The sequence below is a fragment of the Tricharina praecox genome, assembly GCF_024521635.1.
Source record: "Tricharina praecox strain CBS 144465 chromosome Unknown BZA05scaffold_17, whole genome shotgun sequence".
NCBI lineage: Eukaryota > Fungi > Ascomycota > Pezizomycetes > Pezizales > Pyronemataceae > Tricharina > Tricharina praecox.
The window spans coordinates 501,366-523,347 of NW_026250419.1; the positions used below are offsets into that span (position 1 = coordinate 501,366).

The window sequence follows — 21,982 nt, forward strand, 5'->3', positions numbered from 1 at the left end:
GCTGGCTGGCTTCTGAACGGACTTTGCCGTATGTACTATACGGACTGTTCCATACCTTTTACCGGAGGGACTTAGAAGTTAGGCTTCACACGTATTCCATCCCATTGGAAAGGCATTCTCGGACGACTCCGATGGGCTCTTGGAGCACTGGAGCTGTGCTTTACGCACCACGAATGACATCTCGGGGGCCTAATCTCACCCTTCCCCACCTCTCTACCTAGTTCCAAGTGGCTTTTTTTGTTCATTCATTTATTGCATGTTCGTTCCAAGCGGCTGGCTATCAGCCTTTTTTTTTACCACCGAGTGCGAGTGACGCCGTGTGATTTCTACTACCGAGTGATCAATACGCACCGACACCTCCCGCTGCTCTAATAGGTATACCTATGCTGTCGATGGTTTCACGAGAGGATAATCGACCGCTGCCAAGTCCTTATCTCCATTCATGCTCAAGCGATTTTCCGGCACTGGGCAGGGCATCCCGCCAAAAGGCCTGCTGCGGGTGATTACTACGCATACTACTATTACTACCCTGCTACCCTGCACCCCCTACTATTCTACTATCCTACTATCCTACTATCCTACTATCCTACTGTCCTACTATCCTACTATCCTACTATCCTACTGTCCTACTATCCTACTATCCTACTATCCTACTATCCTACTATCCTACTATCCTACTATTCTACTATCCTACTATTCTACTATCCTACTATCCTACTATCCTACTATTCTACTGTTCTACTATTCTACTATTCTACTAGGTATGCTGTCATCCTACTATTCTACCACCATCCTACCGTCCTGATTCAACCACCCCACTAGCCCGTTATCCTATTATCCTACTATCCTACTATTCGCCGACCACTATACCGTAGGCAGACTAGGGAGGCTGTGCAACGACTGGGCAAATAATTGATCCCGCCCCCCGCGGTCGTGGTTGCCGGGACGGACTGACGAACACTTTCTTGGCATATTCGTATTCCTCGGCGGCGGCGAGAGTCGGGCACGATTGGATGCTACAGTGCTACATAGACTTGGAATTGAGGCGCAGGGCTCTGCAGTCGATCTCGGGTATGTAACTAGAGAACGCGGGCGCGCGGCAGGTTACTACGACGACACCGGGGCGTCGAGTTTGTCGTAGGTACATACCGTATCCCACGAGTAACTGGTTCCGCAGTAGGTACTCAGTACCAGTTAGTAAGCATGCCGAACAAGGAATGCCAGCCGCGTGGTACGTACCGTGCGGCTGAGACTCGAGACTCGAAGACGGCAGCGAGGCCGCGAGGGTGATTACAGTGAGGGTGCCTGCATGGGGCGAGGCTGGATTGCATACCTACTCCACATACCAGGTACCTATTAGCAACCAAGTAGCCACCAACCTACGTATCTGCGCGCATAGCCTCGTTCGGGAGCAGCACGCAAGTCCGGTGTTCCGGAAGTGCGGCGTGTTCGCTTCTGCTTTGCTTCTGCAGACTCACGAGCAATAACCAAGTAGGTAGATAGACAAGTTGCGGTCCGGATATGTAGAGTGTGTGTTGGGCTACCTACTTGTCTAGGTACTATAGCTATAGATACCGGTACATATGCTTCTTCTCCCACCGACCTACCTCCCTTGAAGAAGTGAAGAAGTGGGAGCCTCACTCACTCACTCAGGAGTCAGCCAGCGCCTGCGCCCGCGCCCGCGGCCCACAATGATCCCAGGACGCTCCGTTCGCTAAATTTTGCTACTTTTTGGCCTCGCTTGAGGTGGTGCATGGTCAACTGGTGCTCTATCTACTATATAACCAACTATACCCTGCATGGTGATAGATGACCACCGTTGTGGGCTGGGCAGTGGGCAGTGCGGAGTCAGTCGCGGACTGCGGAAAACGCTCCTTGCATGCCACGCCGTTCTTCACCGTCGACGTTGACGTTGCCGTGGTCGTTGTCGTCGTCGTGGCGGACATTGTAGTCATGAGGTGCTAGTTAGCAGAGGCCTTGCAGAATCCCGATATTCACTCGCCCATCCACCAACCCCTCACTCTAGCCCGATCCGTTTTGCATGCGCAGCGGACTTTTGGGGAAGTTGGGAGAAAGTTGGGAACTCAGAGTCAGCGTCAGCGAATCGAATGCAACTCGGGCGCTACTATTTTTGGGATCAAATAGTAGGACTAGGGGCTTTTGGCGAGCGTCACACAAGACGCTGGGTAAGGGCCAACAATAATATAACATGTGCAGTCACAACACTGCACTGCGGTGTGGAATTTCCCGCGGTTTGCTTTGCTCGTGCGCGCGCCGTGGAGGAGACTGAAGAGGAGAGACGGTTCGAAACAGAACTGGCGTTTCGGAAAGGAGAAAGGGCACAAAGCTGAAGGGAGACGGAGCAAAAGCAAAACTCCCAACAGGCCGGCTAGCTAGGGCGAGTCAACCAGCCGGTGCGACTCTCGATCTCGAGAAAGTCTCAGGAACACCGCCAGCTTGAGTGGACTCAAACAGTCCGCAATCTTTCTTTTGGACATGCGCAGCGCTGAAAAAAACCCTTGATATGTATGAGATCACACATGCCTACGCTGCCTGCGTATGCCCCTCTCCCCCCCCTCCCCCCTCCCATGGTCGGCGGAGCAGTACATAAGGCGGAGCCCACACTCTTTGTGCGCAACTATTCCTTCTCCTCCTCTCGTCAGCTCATCCACCACACACCCACGCTTCCTGCAAATAGTCGAACTCCAAGTGGCCTGCCGCTGCTTTTCTTACAGAGGTGAATGCGCGACCCGTCGTCGTCGTCGTTGGTGATAAAAAGCCGGACTCGAGAGCTGACTCGAACTGCACAGCAGACCCCACACACACTCACCTTGTATCACCTGACCCCTCGCGATCCGCGATACCTTCAAAAATGGGCTTCAATTGGCTCAACCCGCTGCGGATCTTCCAGGCCGTGCTATCGCTAGCCGTCCTGATCTCGGCAGGAGTATTCGTCTCCGGCGACCGAGATGGCGCCGGCGAAGGCGCCTTCATGATCTTTGTCGTGCGTACCCCCACCCACCCACCCACGCAGCTTACCGCTTCCCGCCCGCCCGCTTTCCAAGCTAACTGACGGCCCCCACCACCCCCACTACAGCCCATCTTCACCCTCATCGCACTCGGCTACCTCGTCGGCGCCCCCGGTTTCTTCCCGGCAATATTCAACTCCTGGGCCGCGCTGGGGATCGAAGCGTTAACCTGGGTTCTCTGGTAGCTCCCCCTGTCCCCTCCCCTCCCCCTCCCCCTCCCCCGCTCCTCCCTTCCTCTATGTACTAACCCCCCGCCCCAATAGGCTCGCCGGCTTCGCGGCCCTCGCCTCGATGCTAAACCGGTACGAATGCTTCGCAGACGGCACACAGCTGTGCGGCAGCATCTCGGGCGCGCGCGCCGCCACCGTTCTCGGCGCGTTCACGTGGCTGGCGTTTTCCGTCTCGCTGGGTTACTTCATCTTTCAGCTTATACAGGCGCGTCGCGGCAGCGGCGGGGGACTCGGTGGAGGGCTCGAGGCTGGTGGTATGTTATCCCTGTCTAAAGGTGGTGAGGAGGGAGAGGAGGAGGAGAAGGAGCAGGCGGCTGATGCGTGTGACGTAGGACATCCGAATGCTCCCACCACTGGCCCGTACGATCAGAGCGTTAGCATGGAGCAGCAGCAGCCGCAGTATGCTCCCCAGCCACAGTACGCGCCCCAGCAGCAGCAGCAGTATGCGCCTCAGCAGCAGGCACAGTATTAACCGGATATCTGTGTACGAGGAGGGGGTGCGGGTTGCGGGTGGATGGGATACGGTAGATAGGTAGGCCGCCTGGTGTGTACTGGTACTAGGTATACTATACACACAAGGTTGGATACTTATCGAGGATTCGAGGGTGCCTTGCGCCTGCGTCGTGTGATGAGCCATGGCTGGCTGGCCGTACGGATGGGATACTTTCTTATTATGCATACTATTTAGAGGAGGCTTTGATGAATTTAATGATTTATATTTTCTGGGTTCTATGTAACTACCGGTGTGATGGCACTTTGGACGGGGTGGGTGAATCGGAATTGTTTGTATGTAAGAGGTATGGAGGCACCCGGCATATTGTTCTCGTGGAATCGAATGCTGTGTTTTCTTGCGTCGTATGTTGCTCGTGGAGTCTGGGGAAACTTGAAAGTGAGGTTTAACCGAACACCACTTCGAAACATCAATGCCCAGAATGATGATGATTTATCACCCGCGGGCCAGATGTACTCTACCGCTGATAGCGGTAACTACGAGTAGCAAGAAACACATTTTCAGCGAACGTCGTGACGAAACCTACACATCAAGAAAACAACTCTACTCTCCGATTATCATGACCGACAGTACAGCCGAATTTTTCTTCTCCGAGTACTAGCTACAGACAGCTCCAATGCAATCATAGTTTATAGCTGAGCAGTACTCTAGTGAAGCTCCACACAGAAATGCGGGGTAAGTAGCTGCTTCGGCTTCAATCGCGGACACGTGGTAGTTTTATACTCCATGCAGGCCTTGCAAGGCAATTCATAGTAGGATCCATCTAGTGTATCCAGGCTGATAAGTAATACACAGCCTTAGTTATCTAAAAGATCGGTGATTAGTTAAGGCTTAAACCCGGCCCAGCTGCCGGTGGGCAGTCTCCACACCTCACTCCCGCGCGCCATCCCATTCCCCCACAATTCCTCTTCTGGCGACGGCTTCCCCACACCACGCCAACGGCAACCAGTCCCTGCGTTGATCTGCTCTCCGCTCAGTACCGGCTGGTCTGGGGGAAAGACACCATTGCTTGAATGGAATTGTCGGTGGGTCCTCGTCGAAGCACCGCCGGTACCGGTATGCACGGTATGCACATGTATGGGGTAGTATGGGGTAGTATGGGGTAGTATTACATGCCGCATGAGTACAGGCCTGGCAATTCGAGCTCTCGCAGCTCGAGTTCTTTAAAAGACACTCGTCGCCGCCGCGGCGATGAATGAGCATCCCAAAGCGGCAATCCACAGCAGCAGTAGAAGCAGCAATGGCTCCCCCATCAGCTCTTCCTCCACTCCTTGCGGAAGACTGCCACTCCGGTATTCCTGCGCGCCACCACCAGCAAGCAATTGAGAGTCGCGCCCGCCTCTACTCAAACCGCACCGTTCCCGCTTCTACCCCCAGATCCCAGGAGACGCCTGTGCTCCCGCCCGATGTCGATAGGGAGACTTTCAATCTTGCGGTCGATGAGCTGAGGAAGCTGCTGGGCGCTGAGAATGTAGAGCTCAATGATAAGCCCCTCGTGGATGGGTGGTATATGGAGCATCCGTATGTCTTTTCTTTCTTGGGCTGGATGGCTCTGCGCGGCGGCTAACCTGGTGGCAGTAACACCCACGACGCCTTCCACATCGTCGAGCAAGAGGACCTCGTCTCCTCGGCCACGGTCTACCCCGGCAGCGTCGAGGAAGTGTCCACCATCGTCAAATGGGCGAACAAGTACCTGATGCCGATCTACCCGATCAGGTGTGTACCCCTTGATCCTCGCATCTCATCCGCTAACACCCTCCAGCATGGGCCGCAACATCGGCTACGGCGGCGCGGCACCGCGTCTCCGCGGCAGCGTGGTCGTCGACCTCGGCCGGCGCATGAACCAGGTCCTCAAGATCGACGGCGAGTCCGCCACGTGCATGGTCGAGCCCGGCGTCTCGTACTTTAAGCTGTACGAGGAGGTGCAGAAGACGGGCTTCCCGCTTTGGGTGGATCCTCCGGATCTCGGCGGCGGGTCCGTTCTCGGAAACTGTATCGACCGTGGTGTAGGCTACACGCCGTACGGTGACCATTGGGCGAATCATTGTGGGCTGGAGTTGGTTCTGCCGACCGGTGAGATCGTAAGGACGGGAATGGGCGCGCTGCCTGGAAAGGACGGCGCGGATAATCCTACGTGGCAGTCGTTTCAGCACAACTACGGTATGTATCGCCCCCCCCCCCGCTCTGCTGTGCAGCCACTAACACCACCAGGTCCCTCCGTCGACGGCATCTTCAGCCAGAGCAACTTCGGCATCGTGACGAAGATGGGCATGTGGCTGATGCCTGCAACCGAGCACCAGACGTACATGGTGACCTTTCCACACGACGACGACTTCGAGCAAATCATCGAGATAATCCGGCCTTTGGCGCTGCAGCGGATCCTGGGGAACATCCCGCAGCTGCGCAACGTGATACAGGAGCTTGCGGTTCTCGCCACCCCGCGCTCAAAGTACTGGTCCGGCAGCGGCCCCATGCCGCGCGAAACCCTCCGCGCCCTCGCAAAGAAATACCTCCCCACCGGAGACTGCAGCTGGATCTTCTACGGGACGGTGTACGGTCCCGAAGCCACCCGCAACAGCCAAATGGCAACAATCAAGGCCGCGTTCGGCCGCGTGGCGGGAATGAAATTCTACCTCCCCTCCGACCTCCCGTCCACCCACTACATCCACTCGCGCGTAAAGATCTGTTCCGGGACCCCGGAACTGAGAGAGCTAGACTGGTTGAACTGGGTCCCGAACGCAGCGCACACCTTCTTCGCGCCAATCACGCCTACGCGGGGCCGCGACGCGCGGATCGTGCACGAGCTTGTCACCTCGCTGCACCACAAGTGGGGCTTCGACAGCTTCCCAACGTGGTGTGTCGCCGGCCGCGAAATGCACTACATCGCCAACATCGTGTATGACCGCGCGGATGCCGATGCGAAGCGCAGGGTTAACGGACTGATGCATGAAATGATCGCGGCGGCCGCGAGGGAGGGCTATGGTGAGTATAGAACTCACCTGCTGTATCAGGATGTTGTCGCCAGGACCTATGGCTTTGGAGGACAGGCCCTGCTCAGGCTTAGTGAGACGCTGAAGGATGCGCTCGATCCCAATGGGATTTTGGCACCTGGAAGGGCGGGCATTTGGCCTAAGAGGTATAGAGGACGTGGATTCGAGATCCTCGAGGCGAAGGATGAGAGTGCGCCGAAGGCAAAGCTGTAAATAGGATTGGGTTGTGCGTGTATTATGTATGTAGGGAATGTGAAGATGGGGATCACAGTCATGACGTTACACGAAATATGAAGGCACAAGTGAGATACTGTGACGTGAGGGTTTGCATCGCTGTTTAGATCTATCGTTCCACCTATCCATCTATCCCAATCCAATCCAAAAGAAATCCCCCACCCGGGTATCTAAAACATCCACCCTTTGCATGTAAAATAAACTGAAGATCTCTTTCATCCTCCCTCATACACCGCCCCCCTCCGGCCCACTAAACGCATACCACACAACGCCGACCAGCAACACCGTGACAACGCCGACCGCGACCACGCCCAGCGCGCGGCCCTCCATGGCCGCCTGTTTCAGCAGGACCAGATGCTCAAGCACCTTCTCGGGACCAAGCTTGTACCACACCAGGCCCGCCAGCGCAATGCTGTACCCAATGAACTGCAGCAGCGTCACTTCCGTCTGCCAGATCAGGATGCTGAGGACTACTAGGAGGATATCCTTCAGCACGCCGCAGAGCGTCAGCACGAGGGAGGAGGTGCGGCCGATCTAGACGCGTTAGATGAGACGGTAAGATAAGATGGGGGACGGGGGGACGGGAAGGGGGGGTTACAAGGAACACGACGGACACGTTCAGCGCGAACGCGACACAGGCGTTCAGCGTGAGCATTGGCAGGCCGACTTTTCCCATGACATCGTTTACCCAGCTTATCTGGCCCGCCTCGAGCACCAAAAAGAATGCGCCATTAATCAGCGCGCACACCGGCGCGAAGTAGTACAGCGACACGAGCGGATCCATCTTGTACTCGTTTGCGGAGAGCAGGCGCTGCACCATGACGAGGCGTGTGGCCTCGAAGCAGATCCCGAGGACCTGGTAGATCACGCCGGTCGCGTCGAGGGCGATCTCGCCCCATGACGCGATTATCACCCCCACCACGATCAGCGCGACGTTGCCGAGCGTGCGCAGCGACGGCGTCGACAGCGAGAGCGCCCATGAGGCGACGAGCACTGCTACGGGCGTTGTGGCCTGGGCTTGCTCAGCGCCTGATAACTACTGCGGAGAGGACGGGCGGGAAAAGAATTGTACCTTCAGCATCTGGATAAACGCCACGCTGAGATATATGTACGCCTTGTTACTGCAGATCAGCGACAGCGAGAAGAACAGTCCTATCGGCATGATTGCGCGGAGGTATATCCGCCCCGTCATCTTGACGCGGTGCCGACCATCCAGCAGATCCGTGGTGCGCGCGAGTAGCTGCGTCGCCGCCGTCGCGAAGACCAGGTGCCATGTCGTCAGGAATATTGCTGCGTCTCGTCAGCGTCGGCGGTGGGAGAATCGCGAGGGGCTGCTTACGGAATGCTAGCGGGTGTTAGTGAGATGCGCGCAGCAGCAGCGGGGACAATGGGACGTACATACCGAACTCGCAGGTGGACAAGATCCACTTGTTGAACAGGATCGTCGCTGACGACAACGTGATCCAGAACCTGGCGGGTTAGCTCCCGGGACTGGCTGAGATGGAGGGGAGACGACGGACCCGACATAGACCGCTGGGTGGAAATTGAGGCCGCGTCGAGGAGGAGCTGCAGGCAGTGGCGGTGGAGGCGGGTCGGGATTGCGCATCGACGGGAGCTCCATCAGGTGTTCGTCGGCGCCGTCATGTTCTCGTGGTGCGGCCATTGCGGACATTGCTGCAGCTGTGTACTGGAGAGGCCTTGAGCCCCAGCTCCGGCGGGAGTGTGCTGGGTTCGATATGGTGGCAGTCGGTGAGGTGTAGCCCCGGAAACGCGTACGTATTCTGTGCGATCAATTGCGGCAATGGCGGATCAACGGGTTTGGTGCTCGATGACGCGGGTGGGGTATCTATGGGTATCTAGGCCGGAGAGATAGAGTTGGAGGTAAGGATTGATGCTGCAGGTCGGAGCTTTGTCCCTGGGCTCGACAATTTTGACCGGCAAGGCCACGCGGAGCTGGCCACGTAACACAGGCAGATCCCTAACACCCAGCTTTTTTTTGTTTAATCATCATCGCACGGCAGTTACATACGGTTTTCCAACCCACTGCCCTCGGCCCGTTCCTGATCTCCGATCGCTCCAAGTAAAGTACATGTAAATGAGAGAGACGGAACGAACGGATATCCATCTGCGCGATTCCTGGGCTATCCCCTTCCCCAGGTTATTCCCATCATTGCCCCCAACCTTTTCATACTTAACAGCCAACAGCGCAGCCGGCAAGAGTCGCTTTCTCACATGTCACGAGTGATTGCAAGTGCGCGCGACTGTACTGATAGACTTGCGCGATCGAGTCAATTCGTACTATCAATTCGTACATTCGCTCGATTCAACGGAACACAAGTATCCGCTCAAGCAATCGCCATCATCCGCCTCCATATGTACTTAGGAACCTCTATCTAATGATCCCCTGTGCTCACGATGATATCGGCGCATGCTTCCGCACCTGCTCCTCACTCCACTCCCACAGCCTCGACGCTAATGCATCATCGCTTGCAAGCTTCGACGGGCGGCTCGTGTACCACGCGTCATCATCTTTGATCCCGACCGGAACATAATAATGCCCGCTATCCTCTGGCTTCACTGGTCCGGTTGCACAGAACAGCTGGTTCAGGGTACCGTCGGGAACGCTCGTGCACACGAGACTCATGGTGTTGAACCACATCTTCATGATAGGATTGCTGCCGACCGCGGCGTTGTAGAGATCGCTCATGATGATGCCCGGGTGGAGGGATACACTAGTGATCTTGGGATACCGCCTAGCCAGCTCCCGCGCGTGCAGGATATTCGCCAGCTTGCTGACGCCGTATCGCTCTCCGGTGTTTGCATTCTTGAGGTGGTTCTGGAGGTCATCGAGCTTAATGCCCCTGTATGCGAAGTTGTGGCCAAAGCTGGAGAGGTTGACGATGCGGACGGAGCCGGCGGGGGCATCGGGCGCATCGGCGGCGGCTTCGAGCGCGGGCAGCAGCAGCGACGTGAGCAGGAAGTGTCCCACGTGGTTCGTGCCGAATTGGATCTCGTAGCCCTCCGTCGTCTCGCTGTACGGCATCGCCATCACCCCGGCGTTGTTCAGGAGCACGTGCAGCCGCGGCTCGAGCGCGATGAAGGTGCTGGCGCAGGCGCGGATAGACGCGAACGAGGTCAGGTCCAGTGGGACGTAGTGGATGTCGGCCGAGGGAACGAGCTTCTTGATGTCTTCGATCGCGGCGAGCTGTCGGAACGGACAACGGTCAGTGGAGCGCACAGGACGGGCAGAAGAGAAACCCACAGCTTTCGACTCCGTGCGCGACGCCATGTACAGCTTTGCATTCTTCTTTGCGAGCTGCGTGATGGATTCCTTTCCGAGTCCTGTATTGCCGCCCGTGACGAAGATCACGCGCCCCGTCTGGTCGGGGATATCTGCGGCGGTGAAGCTGGGGCTGCCGAACATTTTCGCTGTGGTGAAGATTTGGATTGGGTTGGAGCTAGACAGTTATCGAGTTTGTTGATAGAGCCGCGATATATAGCACATCCACCAGTGGCCATCCGGCAACTCTAGACTCCGTCTCGACGACGTCTGCAAGCACACGATCGCCCACCGGACCACCGGTGTCTGTGTATCGGACCACCGGTGGCAATCGTCTGCGGGTACTAGAGTACCTACGTGCATGCAGCTCAATGGCAGAGATCGAGAGCTCTGCCATGGCCGATGCTAGTTGGTTATCGTCTATCTTCCATATGCAACATTCGCTTGCCATTCCCCCGTTTCCCAGTGCAACCCTAATCTTTCCTCACCCCCGGCACTCGCACCTGCAATTCTCCCTCAGGCTCCACGTCTCTTTGAGGGCGGAAAGTACAATACGTCTCGACACAGTCCAGATAGGCTGCATGCGAGGAATGAAGAAACAAAAACAAAAACAAAAAACAAAAGTTGAGCGATCTTCTCGCCCTCAATCAGCAAACAGATAAAGTCCAAGCCATGCAACTCGCCAACTTGCGTTGGTGGTTGCAGCCACGAAAAGCTTCTTCTGGTGAAATCTAGGGCGTACATAGGGCTGACGTTTGCTATGCTGTGCATACGAGCGTTTGAGCCGGGATCGTGCGAAAGCATGAGTGTCGCTGGACGCAGCGGAGAGAACTATCATATGCATCCGGTACACAATTCGATCCTGCTGAAACTCGGGCTTGGACCGAGTGTCGAGTGCGGACGGCGATCCGGTACGGTAGGTATAGAAGCCACCGCATCTATCGCCGGTGCGCGACGCTCCCAATGACACCGGGCAAGTAAAGACGGCCCGCTTGCATATATTAGTTAATCCATATGTTCCGCAAGCGGCGATGCGATGCTTTGCGGCGGCGGCGGCGGGGGTTCGATACACTCCATCGATACTCCATCAAAAGTCACTCGCTCGTGATTCTCTGACCGTGGGAATTGAATCCAAGTTTGAGCGATGAAAGCATGAGCGATGAGCGTCGCTGGACGCAGCGGAGGGAGGGAGGGAGGCAACAGCAGAGGTGGATGGGGCACGATCACATGCTACTGTCTACAGTCCGGACTCCAGGCAACAGGCTCGGCGTGGAAGCTCCAAACCCTCCGCCTTGCATGGGCCGGCACCGAGAAGTGATGAACGCACCAAGCAGACGCAGAGAACAGGTGAAGAACAAAGTGTAGTGTCCGGAGAATCATTTGCAGTGTGTTAGGTATCCCTGGATCGGCCTAGGTTTCCTCGTATCCTCGTATGTGCCAGTTTCCGATCCGGTCCTTCATATGTACCTGAGTAAGTACCTATGTCCACGCCCTTGCCTCAACAGTGACACCCCTCAGATGGAGGAGGTATCAAGAATACATACTTCGCTTCTTCGAGGGCACACCTCTTGTGCGGAGGCGTCGTCGAGGTAGCCGAAGCAGGTGACACATATCGCAGCGTGAGATGGAAGAATCATCCAGACGCTCAGCTGCAGGGGCCCCGGAGAATATCGGTGAAGCAGGACAGGCTCTGATCTGGCGGGCGTCGCTTCGTCGTCGTTGTTATTGTTCATCGCCGTTGTTCTTGTCCATCGCGGGGTGGCCCGCACCACTTCATAATTTTCGAATTCATGTTTCCATCACGGAAAAAACCCCGCGTGGTCCAGTGGTCTAGGGCCACGCAATCGACGAGGGGAGCTGAGAGAAAGTCCCCGGTTCAAAACCGGGTGAATGGCCTATGTATTCAGCTCTTAGGGTTTCCAAGCCACCCGCCGGGGGTGGTGATGGTTTTTTGTTTTTGTTTTTGGCATCACGGGTGGAGCACCAAATGTCACTTGGCACTTCATCATCACGTGACACGCTTTGCAATGCCAGCTGTGGAGGCACTGATGTGGGCAGACGGATGCCAGAGGCCACGGAGGAACATGCAGCAAGTGAGGTATCCGAGTGGGAGCTTGGGGAGCGTGAGGAAAGGGAAGCGGACCTGAGGCGAGAGGAGGAGGAGGATGGCGCTGAGGTTGAGGAATGGGGGTCACTCCCGCTGTTCCCCCCACACCTTCATCCATAGCATCTCGTGATGAAGAGGCAGGAGGCGGTGGCGAGGACTAGTGTCTTGCGGTGAGGTCGGGACGAGTCGAGGGAGTGGAAGTTGTCTTTTCCTAGTGTCATTTCTTTGGTGCGCTCATACATCGTTGGGACAGGCCGGGGCGGAGGACAGGGAAAGCCACATCGAGCCGCCTGATGAAACTTGGGTTGGACAGTAGCGGAGAAACGGGGGGAGGGAGAGAGAGATCTTCCTGCTTTATTTTGCATGCAGCCTATCTAGACTATGGCGAACCCACTACCTCCGTTTCCTGTCCGCCCTGGCCAGTCGAGGTGAAAGCTCCACTTCCCCTGCCCATCCGCCTCGGGCCGACACAAGCAAAAAGAGGGAAATGGGGAGGGTGAACGGGCAGATATTGCCATGATCTAGATAGGTCGCAGGAAATCAATGAATGAACAAAAACGTTTTGGAGCAATCCATCCATCAAGACCCACGGAGACCGACGTTTTGCCGCCGAAACCGCCTACACAAGACCCCTCACCCCTGTGGGTGGGAAAGAAACATACGGTACTTGTAGGTACGGGCATTCGCCCCTTCCACATGACAGTGACGACCCATCACTCGAGGAAAACCTCTAATCCAACAGGCCCCCCGAGCATCCATCCATCCTGGCATGTCAGTTCCCCAGCAGCCACTGGCCACTGGCCACTTGCAGTAATATGGAAATCAAGCTCCTAGCCCAACCGATGGCGCCCATGCGCTGGGCGGATCATATATGCTCTCCACACTGCAATGGGCCTTTAGTGTTTCACGGTTCACGCTTACCTATTGTCGGAAGAGAAAGCCGAGCACAGCTTTGGCGGCATCGGATGTACGGCAACCCGCGGCCATCCGGGTGGATATGATACCGGTGTGATACGGGCTGTGTGATCACTGATCAGTTACCGGAGACTTCGAGATCGATTATCACTCGCCTGCGGTACCTACCTAGGTATTATTCCCAGAAAGGGAACTATGCACTACCAGTATTCGCGCACCACAACAGTCTACATACGCGGAGCCGGACTCCTAGGGAGGCGTCCAGGGGGCGGGAATAAGGCGTCGTAATGCACTCGTCCATGAAACTATACTACGGTAGAGCAACAACTGACGATACTGTACTGGGTGCTGGTTCCAATATACCTAGACCAATGTGATATCTGAGACTCATAAATGGCACTTATGCATACAAGCACCATTATTCCGTTCGCTTTGAATGCCGAATGCCGTCTGCAGATCCCATGCTTTGAGCCTTGGAGCCCGAACACCGAGACAAAAAACTACTTGGACACACCTCACCTCGAAACATGTCTCCCAGTGATATCCCATGAGCGTAGTGAGTTGGCACTATCTCGCATTCCGTTTCCTAAGGCTAACGCAACCATCCGCAGGGGAATGTGAATTCGCAAGCTCCTCGACCAGCACCGGCAATTCAACACATTCTTGGTCTTGGTCGGTGCATCGATTGGAAATATACATACGTCTGGCATAATATCGACTCAACTACTTCATGTGCGTCCGGCCAGCTTTCGGATTGGGCTCAGGAACTACTAGTATCGCCCTCGGCTCCGTTGCTGGATGATGATAGCCGCATCCCCGATACCTCGAATGTCCATCCTCTTCCGACCCGGCTCCGACCTGACGCCGGTGCGGCCAACGAAAGCAGTGCGTTCAACTGTTTACACATTCCTACGGTCGTCTACCGTAGGTATTGTCTAGGTATTCAATGGGTGCAACGAAACAGCAGTCCGGATTTCCAGTGCGGACAAGAACCATTCTGCATCATCCGACTGCGGGTTACTACCTAGAGTGACCATCCGATATGTCATGTTCTTGGGAGTCGGCCATGGCGGGATCGCAATTGGCTCCTATGTACTCTACGTATGTAGGAGCTCGGCGACGCCACTGGCCAGCGGATGGCTTGGTTGCTTGCTTGCGTGCGGAAGGGGCTTGGGTCCTGGGCAAGACTGGGGCTCTGGAGTCTGAAGGCCAACACGACAGACCTATCTAACTAAACGCTCCGTTTGCAGATCGTCTCTTCGGAAGCTTGAGCTTGAGTTCACAACTTAGCGTTGACACGTGCGTTTACTCTACGACACAAGCAAACAAGCCGGACGTACGGACGGACGGAGTTCGCGGGTATACATATATTAGGTACGAGCCGCGAAGGGTTTACCTTCCTATGTAGTGGAAGGCACTCTTAAGAGTAGACCTCGGAGATCACCTTTACCTTTTTTTTCTCTTCGTCTCCTTCTCCTTCTCCTTCTCCTTCTCCTTCCCGACGTCGGCGATGAACCGGGTTAACTAACAGTTACCTTTGTTCAAAGTTCACACAAAACGGATATTTGATCGGGTGCACGCTGCCGCACGGTATGCCAGCACCCGTATGTGCGCACCTGCGCTGTGCAGTTGATTTCTTCTTGGGGCCCGGGGAGGTTGAGGTGTCGGCCGACCGACGAGTGTGAAGGAAAGGAAAGGCGGGGGGAGACTTCGATGGTGAGGCACATGCAGACGACACCGTGATCGGGGAAAACCCTACTGTACTCTACCTACGGTAGACAACCGACGATACGACACGATAAGACACGACACGACAAGACATGCTCGTTCCAAACGGCCTCCCTCACCACACGGCGTCTGTCTAGTCTAGTGTCCGCGGTTTACCAAGAGTACCAAGCACCAAGTACTCTAGCATACCCAAGTGCTTACTGGCCTACATATACGTCGGAAGACGATCGTCACAAACACCTGCGGCCATCGATTAGGTAGAGTATGCACCTAGACGGCATGCAGAGCAACCGCCGATGCAAACCCTTCCGAACTTCAAAGGCCTTGCGATTGTTGCCGTCGGCACCGAACTATCTAGAGTATGATGTACGTTCCTGGTAGTTACCCATTGGACGGCCATTGGCTCGAGACGATCGCGCACGCAGGCAGGCTCGCAGGCAGGCAGGCGCAGTGTCAGCGAGTTCATCCGCAGCTGCGGGCCCGTCGTGATCGCCACATAAGCGGGGCTGGTCCAATGTCCCTGTCCATCATAGCCTCTACTCTAGGTAGCGAAGACTGCAAGCACGGAGAAAAAAGAGCATCTCGAACAGAGGGGAAGGGGAGATGATGATGCATGTGATGTGATGTGATGTGGGCGAGACATATCCACTCTGTGTAGATATGCACTCCGAATCCGTGCTGCAGGAGGTCATGTGTTGGCAATGCGAGTGTGTACTTACTCCAAGTAGTTTGCTGTGTGTGAGGTGAGGTCGCCAATCGAGTCTGTTGGCGATGCAGTCGCAGTTGCAGTCGCAGTTGCAGTTGGAGCATCATTGCCGAGGGGCTCGTCGCAATCGCTGTTTGCCTCCCTCCCTCCCTCCCTCCCTTCCCCGCACCGCATCGCACCGGAGACACTTGCACCACTTATTACTGGTGCTGCCGGTGCTGCGGCGGTTGCGGGCGATGGACGTGAGAGCCACGCGGAGAGACGCGCTCAGTTGCGGTCGAGCGAAGAAGAAGAAAGAAAAAACCGACTCCTCTCGCCATATGCACGAAACGTTGAGCCACAGCCACCCACCCACACGCACACCCACCCTCCTTCACCCAGTGGCACCACAGCGTCTCCGAGAAGAGATCGCCACCCAGACAAGCAGACAAGCAGACAAGCAGACAAGCAGACAAGCAGACAAGCAGACAAGCAAAACCCCCCTCCCCCCCTGTCCGCGCGCACTCTACTCTACTCTAGCCTAGCTCTACTTAGTTCCGCAGCATGCGCCCCCGACCCCCGACCCCTTGCCACTTTCGGCTGCGCGATCTCGTCTGGCCGATCGTGAGCGAACGAACGGGCCAGTCGCGAGTCGCGAACGAGCAAGCGTGAGCGACGTCTTTCCGGTTTCGGGAGGCAGGGTGGGCAAGATTGAGATTTTGAGATTTTGAGATTGATTGCGCCAGGGGTAGGGGGGTCGGTATTAAAGGTTAAGTTAGCGGGGTTGTTGGTGGTGCCGTGGTGGTGGCGGTGCCGTGGTGCCATGGTGGTGGTGATGAGGAAGGAGGGAAGGAGCGGTGGCCGAGGGGACGGGGGGGTGGGGGGGGAGTGGGTACAAAGGGTAGCGTGACGCTGAGGGGGGGTGCACAAGGTCTAGATTTCGAGTGTCGAATTTGGCACCGCACCGTGGCTATTTCGGTTTCTCTGCTCTGCTTGCTGACTGGCCGCAGTCCGGCGGGTGGGAATTAATTAGAGTAGATACCGCGTAGGAGATACCGCGTAGGAGATACCGCGCAGAGGAGAACTCTGATCTGACCGCGCGAGTCGCTGTGCGTGTGCGTGTGCGGATGCTGTATGTTTCAACTTGCTTGAGACTCGAGAGTCGAGACGGTCTCGGCTGGGTTGTTTCTTCTTTCTTTCTGCACTTGCAACAGATTATTGCGAGAAACAAAAATGCACATGGAATCGCCATCCGTAGAGTAGGTACTATTGAAGGCCAAGCTGCCGAATACAGAAAGCCCACTGCTGTATACGGCAATAAAACCATTACCTACATCTCAAGCGAAATGGGGCATCTACGGTATTCGGTACGCCGCACTGCACCACGCCATGAGTCGTGGGCGCGAGGGTTTGGCCGTGGCCGTGACCGTGACCGTGGAAGCCCGCCTGGCGTTTGACGGAAGATCATGTTTCATGCAGGCGAAGCTTCAAAGGGTCCGTCCAGTGGTCCGTTCTCGTCATCCGTGCCTTTACATAACTCTTGTGTTGCCCGCCGAAACCGAAACCCAACCCCGGTGGACCCCTAGGTACCTTACTCTAATCTTGAGAAACGGTCGTTGCAACTTGCGCCACAAAAGGAAAAAGAGAGCGCCGCTGGATGCCCGCTTGCATCCCTCGTCTGCGGATTGCTGGCCAGCGGCTATCCTGCACCGCGAGGAATGCCGAGTCTTGATGAACGTCGTGGATTCGTGGATGGCCTAAACTTCAAAGCAGGTTTATGTCGGGAGCTGCGAAAGCGCGAGAGCGGAGAAGGCTGCAGGCTTGGAAACTCTTCACCCATCGCTGCGGCTTGCGGGCCTTGTTCTCTTTGGACGGAGATCTCCTTTGGCGGTGGTGGTGCTGTCATAGCGAGCTTGGCTATGATGCACTCGAGGAACTCTTCTCCTAGCAGTTAGCACTCTACTGAGTGGGCCTACGGTGCTAGAGTTGGAGTAACCACTTCCTCACTTAGTACGATACATGGTGGGCTTCTGGAGATTGCCCGTCGATAGGATCAAGTCCAGGCGAGAATCTAGCGCAGGGGGGAGGGAGGGCAGCGTGAGGATGTGGACACAGCAAAACCTGCTGGCTGCCCTCCCTTGACCGTGTGTTTCGTGTTGTGCTGCTCTCTCTCTCTCCCACCTCATCCCTCACTCACACGGCTCCGGTTTGAAGCTGTCCATTCTTTCCCCCCTTCTCTTCTGTCGTTCGTTACTTCGATTCTAGCTATCGTCTCCGCCTGTCGATTCTAGATATCTTCTTTCCCCACGTTCACACTCTCCAGCCTGCGTCGTCATCACTGCCGCCGCCGCCGCCGCCTGCACGCAACCGAACAGAGTCAGAGACGCTGGATGCTCTAGCCTGCTGCTTGCTTGCTTCTGCGTGTGCGTGTTGCGGATCCAATCCGGATCGTCCCTCCCCTTGACGTAACAACACACTCGGAGGAAAACCCAACCCCCAAGGAACTCGTTAGGCTATTTTCCCATCCAACAATCCCACACACACACCATCTCGCTGAACTCATCTTTCGCAATAATCCTGGAAAAGCTAAACGCGTGTGGTGGCTATATTCATACATAACTCGTGGTCGTCCGCCCCCTTGGTAACCGACTATCGATCAGTTCCCTCGCGAAAGAAAGTTGGTCCTGCTCCTGAACGAGCGCCAACCCCTCGACACCACCCCCCTCCTCCCCAAAACACAACACAGTAAACACACAGTAAACACACCAACCTTCACACGCGGCCGTCCATTGGCCTAAACAACTGCAATCATGGACCGGGCCTACGCTTTCCTGGCAAAGCGCCAGAATATCGCGAACGAGAACAACGATCCGAATGTCGGCAAAGCCCGTGGAGTCACAACAGAGGCCTTCCTTTCGACTCTCCTCGTCAATCTCGTCATTTTCGCCGTCCTCTTCCTGATCTTCATCGTTCTGCGCCGCTCGAACCGTAGAATCTATGCGCCTCGTACCTATGTGAGTGGCGGCCGCCCCCCCCCCCCCCCCCCTACCCCACGCGAGGAACACGACTTCTGCGCGCACGGTTCTGACGTCATGTTGTAGGTTGGCGCTATCGAACGTTGGAGGAAACTGCGTGTTCACGACGACAATGGCGACGGTTACGCCGACGAGGTCGAGGGTGTTTCTGGATTCTCGGGCATGTTGAGCTGGGTCAAGGCTGTCTGGACCATCCCGTACGATTCCCTGTCTTCCTTTCTCGATCGAATTCGTCAGCCGTCTAGGAGGATGTCTTCGTGTTGGGATTGTGTGTGTGTGTGTGTGTGTGTGTGTGTGTGTCTGTTCTGACAGAGCGACAGTGACGAGACGGTTCTGCGCACCAACGGCCTTGATGGCTATTTCTTCCTTCGTTACCTGCGCAAGGCGCAGATGATCTGCTTCGTCGGATGCTGCCTGACTTGGCCCATTCTGTTCCCTCTCAACGCGACCGGTGGAGGAACTAGCGAGGGTCTGGATATCCTGAGTATGAGCAACATCGGTGAATCTTCGAGGAACCGGTAAGTTCTTGAATGTTGTGGAGGGGAAGGGGGGACTTGATACTGATGGATCTTTCAGCCTGTATGCGCACGTGTTCCTCAGCTGGATATTCTACGCGTTCGTGCTGTTCACCGTCTACCGCGAGCTCATCTTCTTCACCACCACGAGACAGGCCTACATGCTGTCGCCCATCTACTCCACCCGTATCTCGGCGCGCACTGTGCTCTTCCAGACCGTTCCGTTGCACTACTTGAACGAGACCGCCCTCAAGAGGACCTTCGACAATGTCAAGCGCGTTTGGATTACAACCGACACCACCGAGCTGGATAAGCTGGTCAAGGAGCGTGACGAGATTCTGTTCAAACTGGAGGCTGCTGAGGTCAAGCTCATCACGCTCTCCGACAAGGCGCGTACCAAGGCGGGTGCTGAGGTCGCTAAGAGCGAGCCCAACTCTACGGCCTCTGGAGAGAGTGGAAGTGTTGCTGCCAATTGGTTGGACCGCTCCAAGAGGCCCATGCACCGTCTGAAGCCCCTCATCGGAGAGAAGGTTAGTTTAGTTGGCTTGTCTTGTCCGTGCGCAAGTAGGTTGTGCGCAGATCACTAATGACTTTGTTCCAGGTTGACACCATCGACTGGTGCCGTGGAAAACTCGCCGAGCTGAACCCCCAAATCCAAGACATTCAGGATACGCACACGTCCGGCGAGGCCAAGAAGCTCAGTTCCGTTTTCGTCGAATTCGCCAGTCAATCCGCTGCCCAGGTTGCTCTTCAGACGTTGGCTCACCACAAGCCCCTGCACATGTCTCCCCGCTACATTGGTCTTACCCCCGAGGAGATCATCTGGAGCAACATGAAGCTCCTTTGGTGGGAGCGCCTGGTCAAGTCTGCCGCTACCACCTCTTTCGTCGTTGCCCTCGTCATCTTTTGGTCCATTCCTGTCGCCATTGTCGGAGCCATCTCGCAGATCAACTATCTGACCACGAAGGTGCCCTTCCTGAGCTTCATCAACGACATTCCCCAGGCGGTTCTCGGTCTTATCACCGGTCTTTTGCCCGTGGTGATGCTAGCTGTGTTGATGGCCCTGTTGCCCATCATCCTCCGTATCATGGCTAGGATCTCGGGCTTGCCCTCTCTGTCACTGATTGAGCTCCGTGTCCAGAACAGCTACTTCCTGTTTCAAGTTATTCAGGTGTTCTTGGTCACCACAATGTCGTCGGCCGCTTCCGCAGCTATCCCTGCCATTATTGAGAACCCGGCCGCGGTCACTGGTCTGCTTTCGGACGCTCTGCCCAAGGCCTCTAACTTCTACATCTCCTTCATGATCCTCCAGGGTCTGTCGATCTCGGCAGGCGCCTTGGTTCAGATCGTCGGATTGATTCTGTACAAGGTGCTTGGAATGCTCTTGGACAACACTCCTCGCAAGATGTTCAATCGTTGGTCGAGTCTGGCTGGACTTGGCTGGGGCACTGTATTCCCGGTGTACACCAACCTATGCGTGATCTCTCTGTCCTACTCCATCATCGCACCCCTGGTCATGGGCTTCGCTACCGTCGGTTTCGGTCTCCTGTACTTCGCCTACAGGTACAACTTTTTCTTTGTGTACAACATCAACATCAACACCAACGGAATGGTGTACCCGAGGGCTCTGTACCAGACCCTTACCGGTGTCTACCTTGGCCAGCTCTGCTTGGTCGGTCTGTTTTCCGTCAACAAGATGCCCGGCCCGGTCATTCTCCAGATTATCTTCTTGATCTTCACTGTCCTGTTCCAGATGACGCTCAGCTCGGCCGTCCAGCCGCTCCTGAACTACCTCCCCAAGAACTTGCAGGTCGAGGAGGAGGCCCTGCTCTCTCTGGAGAGCGGCGTCGTTGGCACCTCCGTTGATGCCGATCGCGACGGTGTTGCGGACATGCCGTTGGACCCTGATGGTGACGGAGTCGACGGTATCAGCGAGGTTAAGCCCAGTGCTCTCAAGCGCTTCCTGAAACCCCAGCAGTACGAGAGCTACCAACACATGCGAAAGCGGATTCCCCAGGAGGCCCCCGCGGTCCATTACACGCCCGAGATGGAGAGAGACGCGTACTACAACCCGAGTATCACTACCGTGCCAACCACCATCTGGATCCCGCGCGATGCCGGTGGTGTTAGCAGACAGGAAGTGGTACACACCAGCGCCGTCAACCCCATCTCCGATCACGGCGCCATCGTGACGAACGGAAAGATCGAGCGACATGACGATGCTTTCCCTCCCGACTGGAAGGAGAACCCCCTGTGGTAATCGGATTACTGGTGGTAGTGCTCTGTTGAGCGTAATAGTTAATACCCCTTTCTTTTTCTCGTATTCGAATGAGTACTGGATGTGTTTTTTCTTCTTTCTTGTTCTTCTACTTCTAGAGTTAGTGTGGCGTACCAAGTAACCAAACCAGACCACTGCTCATTGATGTTTGCGTTTTTCCCATCATTACAGTAACAACTCTGTTTTCTTTTTTTCACTTTTCTTTCCTTTCTGTGGGCTGGGCTGGGCTGGGCGTAGGTGTTGGGTTGGTCGTTTGCGTAGTCTGTTGTGGTTCTCTGGTGGGATCGGAACCGAAGTACATAAGAGAATAATGACCTGGTGTTTTTGCAACTGAGGGTTTCGATGAGTACTGTTTATACTGGTGGCTAAGTGACGATGGTGTGCTGTGCTGTGAATGTGAATGATGTGACCTTGGGATTGTGTCTTGGGGTTTGGTCGAGGTGTC

General features: G+C 55.7%; 5 protein-coding genes across 5 annotated transcripts; 3 read left to right on the plus strand and 2 right to left on the minus strand.

The window, feature by feature from the left end:
- Nucleotides 1–2,872: 2,872 nt before the first annotated feature.
- BZA05DRAFT_419847 (uncharacterized protein) lies at nucleotides 2,873–3,731 on the plus strand (the record flags this gene model as incomplete). Its single annotated transcript, XM_051485611.1, has 3 exons — nucleotides 2,873–3,004; nucleotides 3,098–3,210; nucleotides 3,293–3,731. The coding sequence occupies 3 exons, from the start codon at nucleotides 2,873–2,875 to the stop codon at nucleotides 3,729–3,731; spliced, it is 684 nt and encodes a 227-aa protein (XP_051338231.1).
- A 1,123-nt stretch (nucleotides 3,732–4,854) lies between these two features.
- Nucleotides 4,855–7,046, plus strand: BZA05DRAFT_375379 (uncharacterized protein). The gene is made up of 4 exons (XM_051481787.1): nucleotides 4,855–5,291; nucleotides 5,349–5,486; nucleotides 5,533–5,930; nucleotides 5,982–7,046. The coding sequence occupies exons 1-4, from the start codon at nucleotides 4,966–4,968 to the stop codon at nucleotides 6,971–6,973; spliced, it is 1,854 nt and encodes a 617-aa protein (XP_051338232.1). The 5' UTR covers nucleotides 4,855–4,965; the 3' UTR covers nucleotides 6,974–7,046.
- A 33-nt stretch (nucleotides 7,047–7,079) lies between these two features.
- Nucleotides 7,080–8,888, minus strand: BZA05DRAFT_402389 (triose-phosphate transporter family-domain-containing protein). The gene is made up of 6 exons (XM_051484104.1): nucleotides 8,515–8,888; nucleotides 8,397–8,464; nucleotides 8,334–8,339; nucleotides 8,067–8,284; nucleotides 7,593–8,006; nucleotides 7,080–7,528 (listed from the first exon to the last, which is right to left on the minus strand). The coding sequence occupies exons 1-6, from the start codon at nucleotides 8,664–8,666 to the stop codon at nucleotides 7,220–7,222; spliced, it is 1,167 nt and encodes a 388-aa protein (XP_051338233.1). The 5' UTR covers nucleotides 8,667–8,888; the 3' UTR covers nucleotides 7,080–7,219.
- Nucleotides 8,889–9,226: 338 nt separating this feature from the next.
- BZA05DRAFT_402392 (oxidoreductase) lies at nucleotides 9,227–10,622 on the minus strand. The gene is made up of 2 exons (XM_051484105.1): nucleotides 10,257–10,622; nucleotides 9,227–10,199 (listed from the first exon to the last, which is right to left on the minus strand). Exons 1-2 carry the CDS (start codon nucleotides 10,416–10,418, stop codon nucleotides 9,405–9,407), a joined length of 957 nt encoding a protein of 318 aa, XP_051338234.1. The 5' UTR covers nucleotides 10,419–10,622; the 3' UTR covers nucleotides 9,227–9,404.
- A 7,801-nt stretch (nucleotides 10,623–18,423) lies between these two features.
- On the plus strand, nucleotides 18,424–21,611 carry BZA05DRAFT_84305 (uncharacterized protein). Its single transcript, XM_051488704.1, has 5 exons — nucleotides 18,424–18,723; nucleotides 18,811–18,941; nucleotides 19,065–19,262; nucleotides 19,321–19,789; nucleotides 19,861–21,611. The coding sequence occupies exons 1-5, from the start codon at nucleotides 18,520–18,522 to the stop codon at nucleotides 21,517–21,519; spliced, it is 2,661 nt and encodes an 886-aa protein (XP_051338235.1). The 5' UTR covers nucleotides 18,424–18,519; the 3' UTR covers nucleotides 21,520–21,611.
- Nucleotides 21,612–21,982: the final 371 nt, after the last annotated feature.

Excerpts from the sequence above, each read along its gene's own strand:
- BZA05DRAFT_402392 (XM_051484105.1), bottom strand. The coding sequence starts at position 10,418 with ATGTTCGGCAGCCCCAGCTTCACCGCCGCAGATATCCCCGACCAGACG. Across the intron at positions 10,200-10,256 it reads CGCGCACGGAGTCGAAAGCT|CTCGCCGCGATCGAAGACAT; the intron begins GTGGGTTTCTCT and ends CCGTTCCGACAG.
- BZA05DRAFT_84305 (XM_051488704.1), top strand. The coding sequence starts at position 18,520 with ATGGACCGGGCCTACGCTTTCCTGGCAAAGCGCCAGAATATCGCGAAC. Across the intron at positions 18,942-19,064 it reads AAGGCTGTCTGGACCATCCC|TGACGAGACGGTTCTGCGCA; the intron begins GTACGATTCCCT and ends ACAGAGCGACAG. Across the intron at positions 19,790-19,860 it reads AGCCCCTCATCGGAGAGAAG|GTTGACACCATCGACTGGTG; the intron begins GTTAGTTTAGTT and ends ACTTTGTTCCAG.
- BZA05DRAFT_402389 (XM_051484104.1), bottom strand. The coding sequence starts at position 8,666 with ATGTCCGCAATGGCCGCACCACGAGAACATGACGGCGCCGACGAACAC. Across the intron at positions 8,007-8,066 it reads CGTTTATCCAGATGCTGAAG|GCCACAACGCCCGTAGCAGT; the intron begins GTACAATTCTTT and ends GAGCAAGCCCAG. Across the intron at positions 7,529-7,592 it reads ACGTGTCCGTCGTGTTCCTT|ATCGGCCGCACCTCCTCCCT; the intron begins GTAACCCCCCCT and ends TAACGCGTCTAG.
- BZA05DRAFT_375379 (XM_051481787.1), top strand. The coding sequence starts at position 4,966 with ATGAGCATCCCAAAGCGGCAATCCACAGCAGCAGTAGAAGCAGCAATG. Across the intron at positions 5,292-5,348 it reads GGGTGGTATATGGAGCATCC|TAACACCCACGACGCCTTCC; the intron begins GTATGTCTTTTC and ends ACCTGGTGGCAG. Across the intron at positions 5,487-5,532 it reads ATGCCGATCTACCCGATCAG|CATGGGCCGCAACATCGGCT; the intron begins GTGTGTACCCCT and ends AACACCCTCCAG.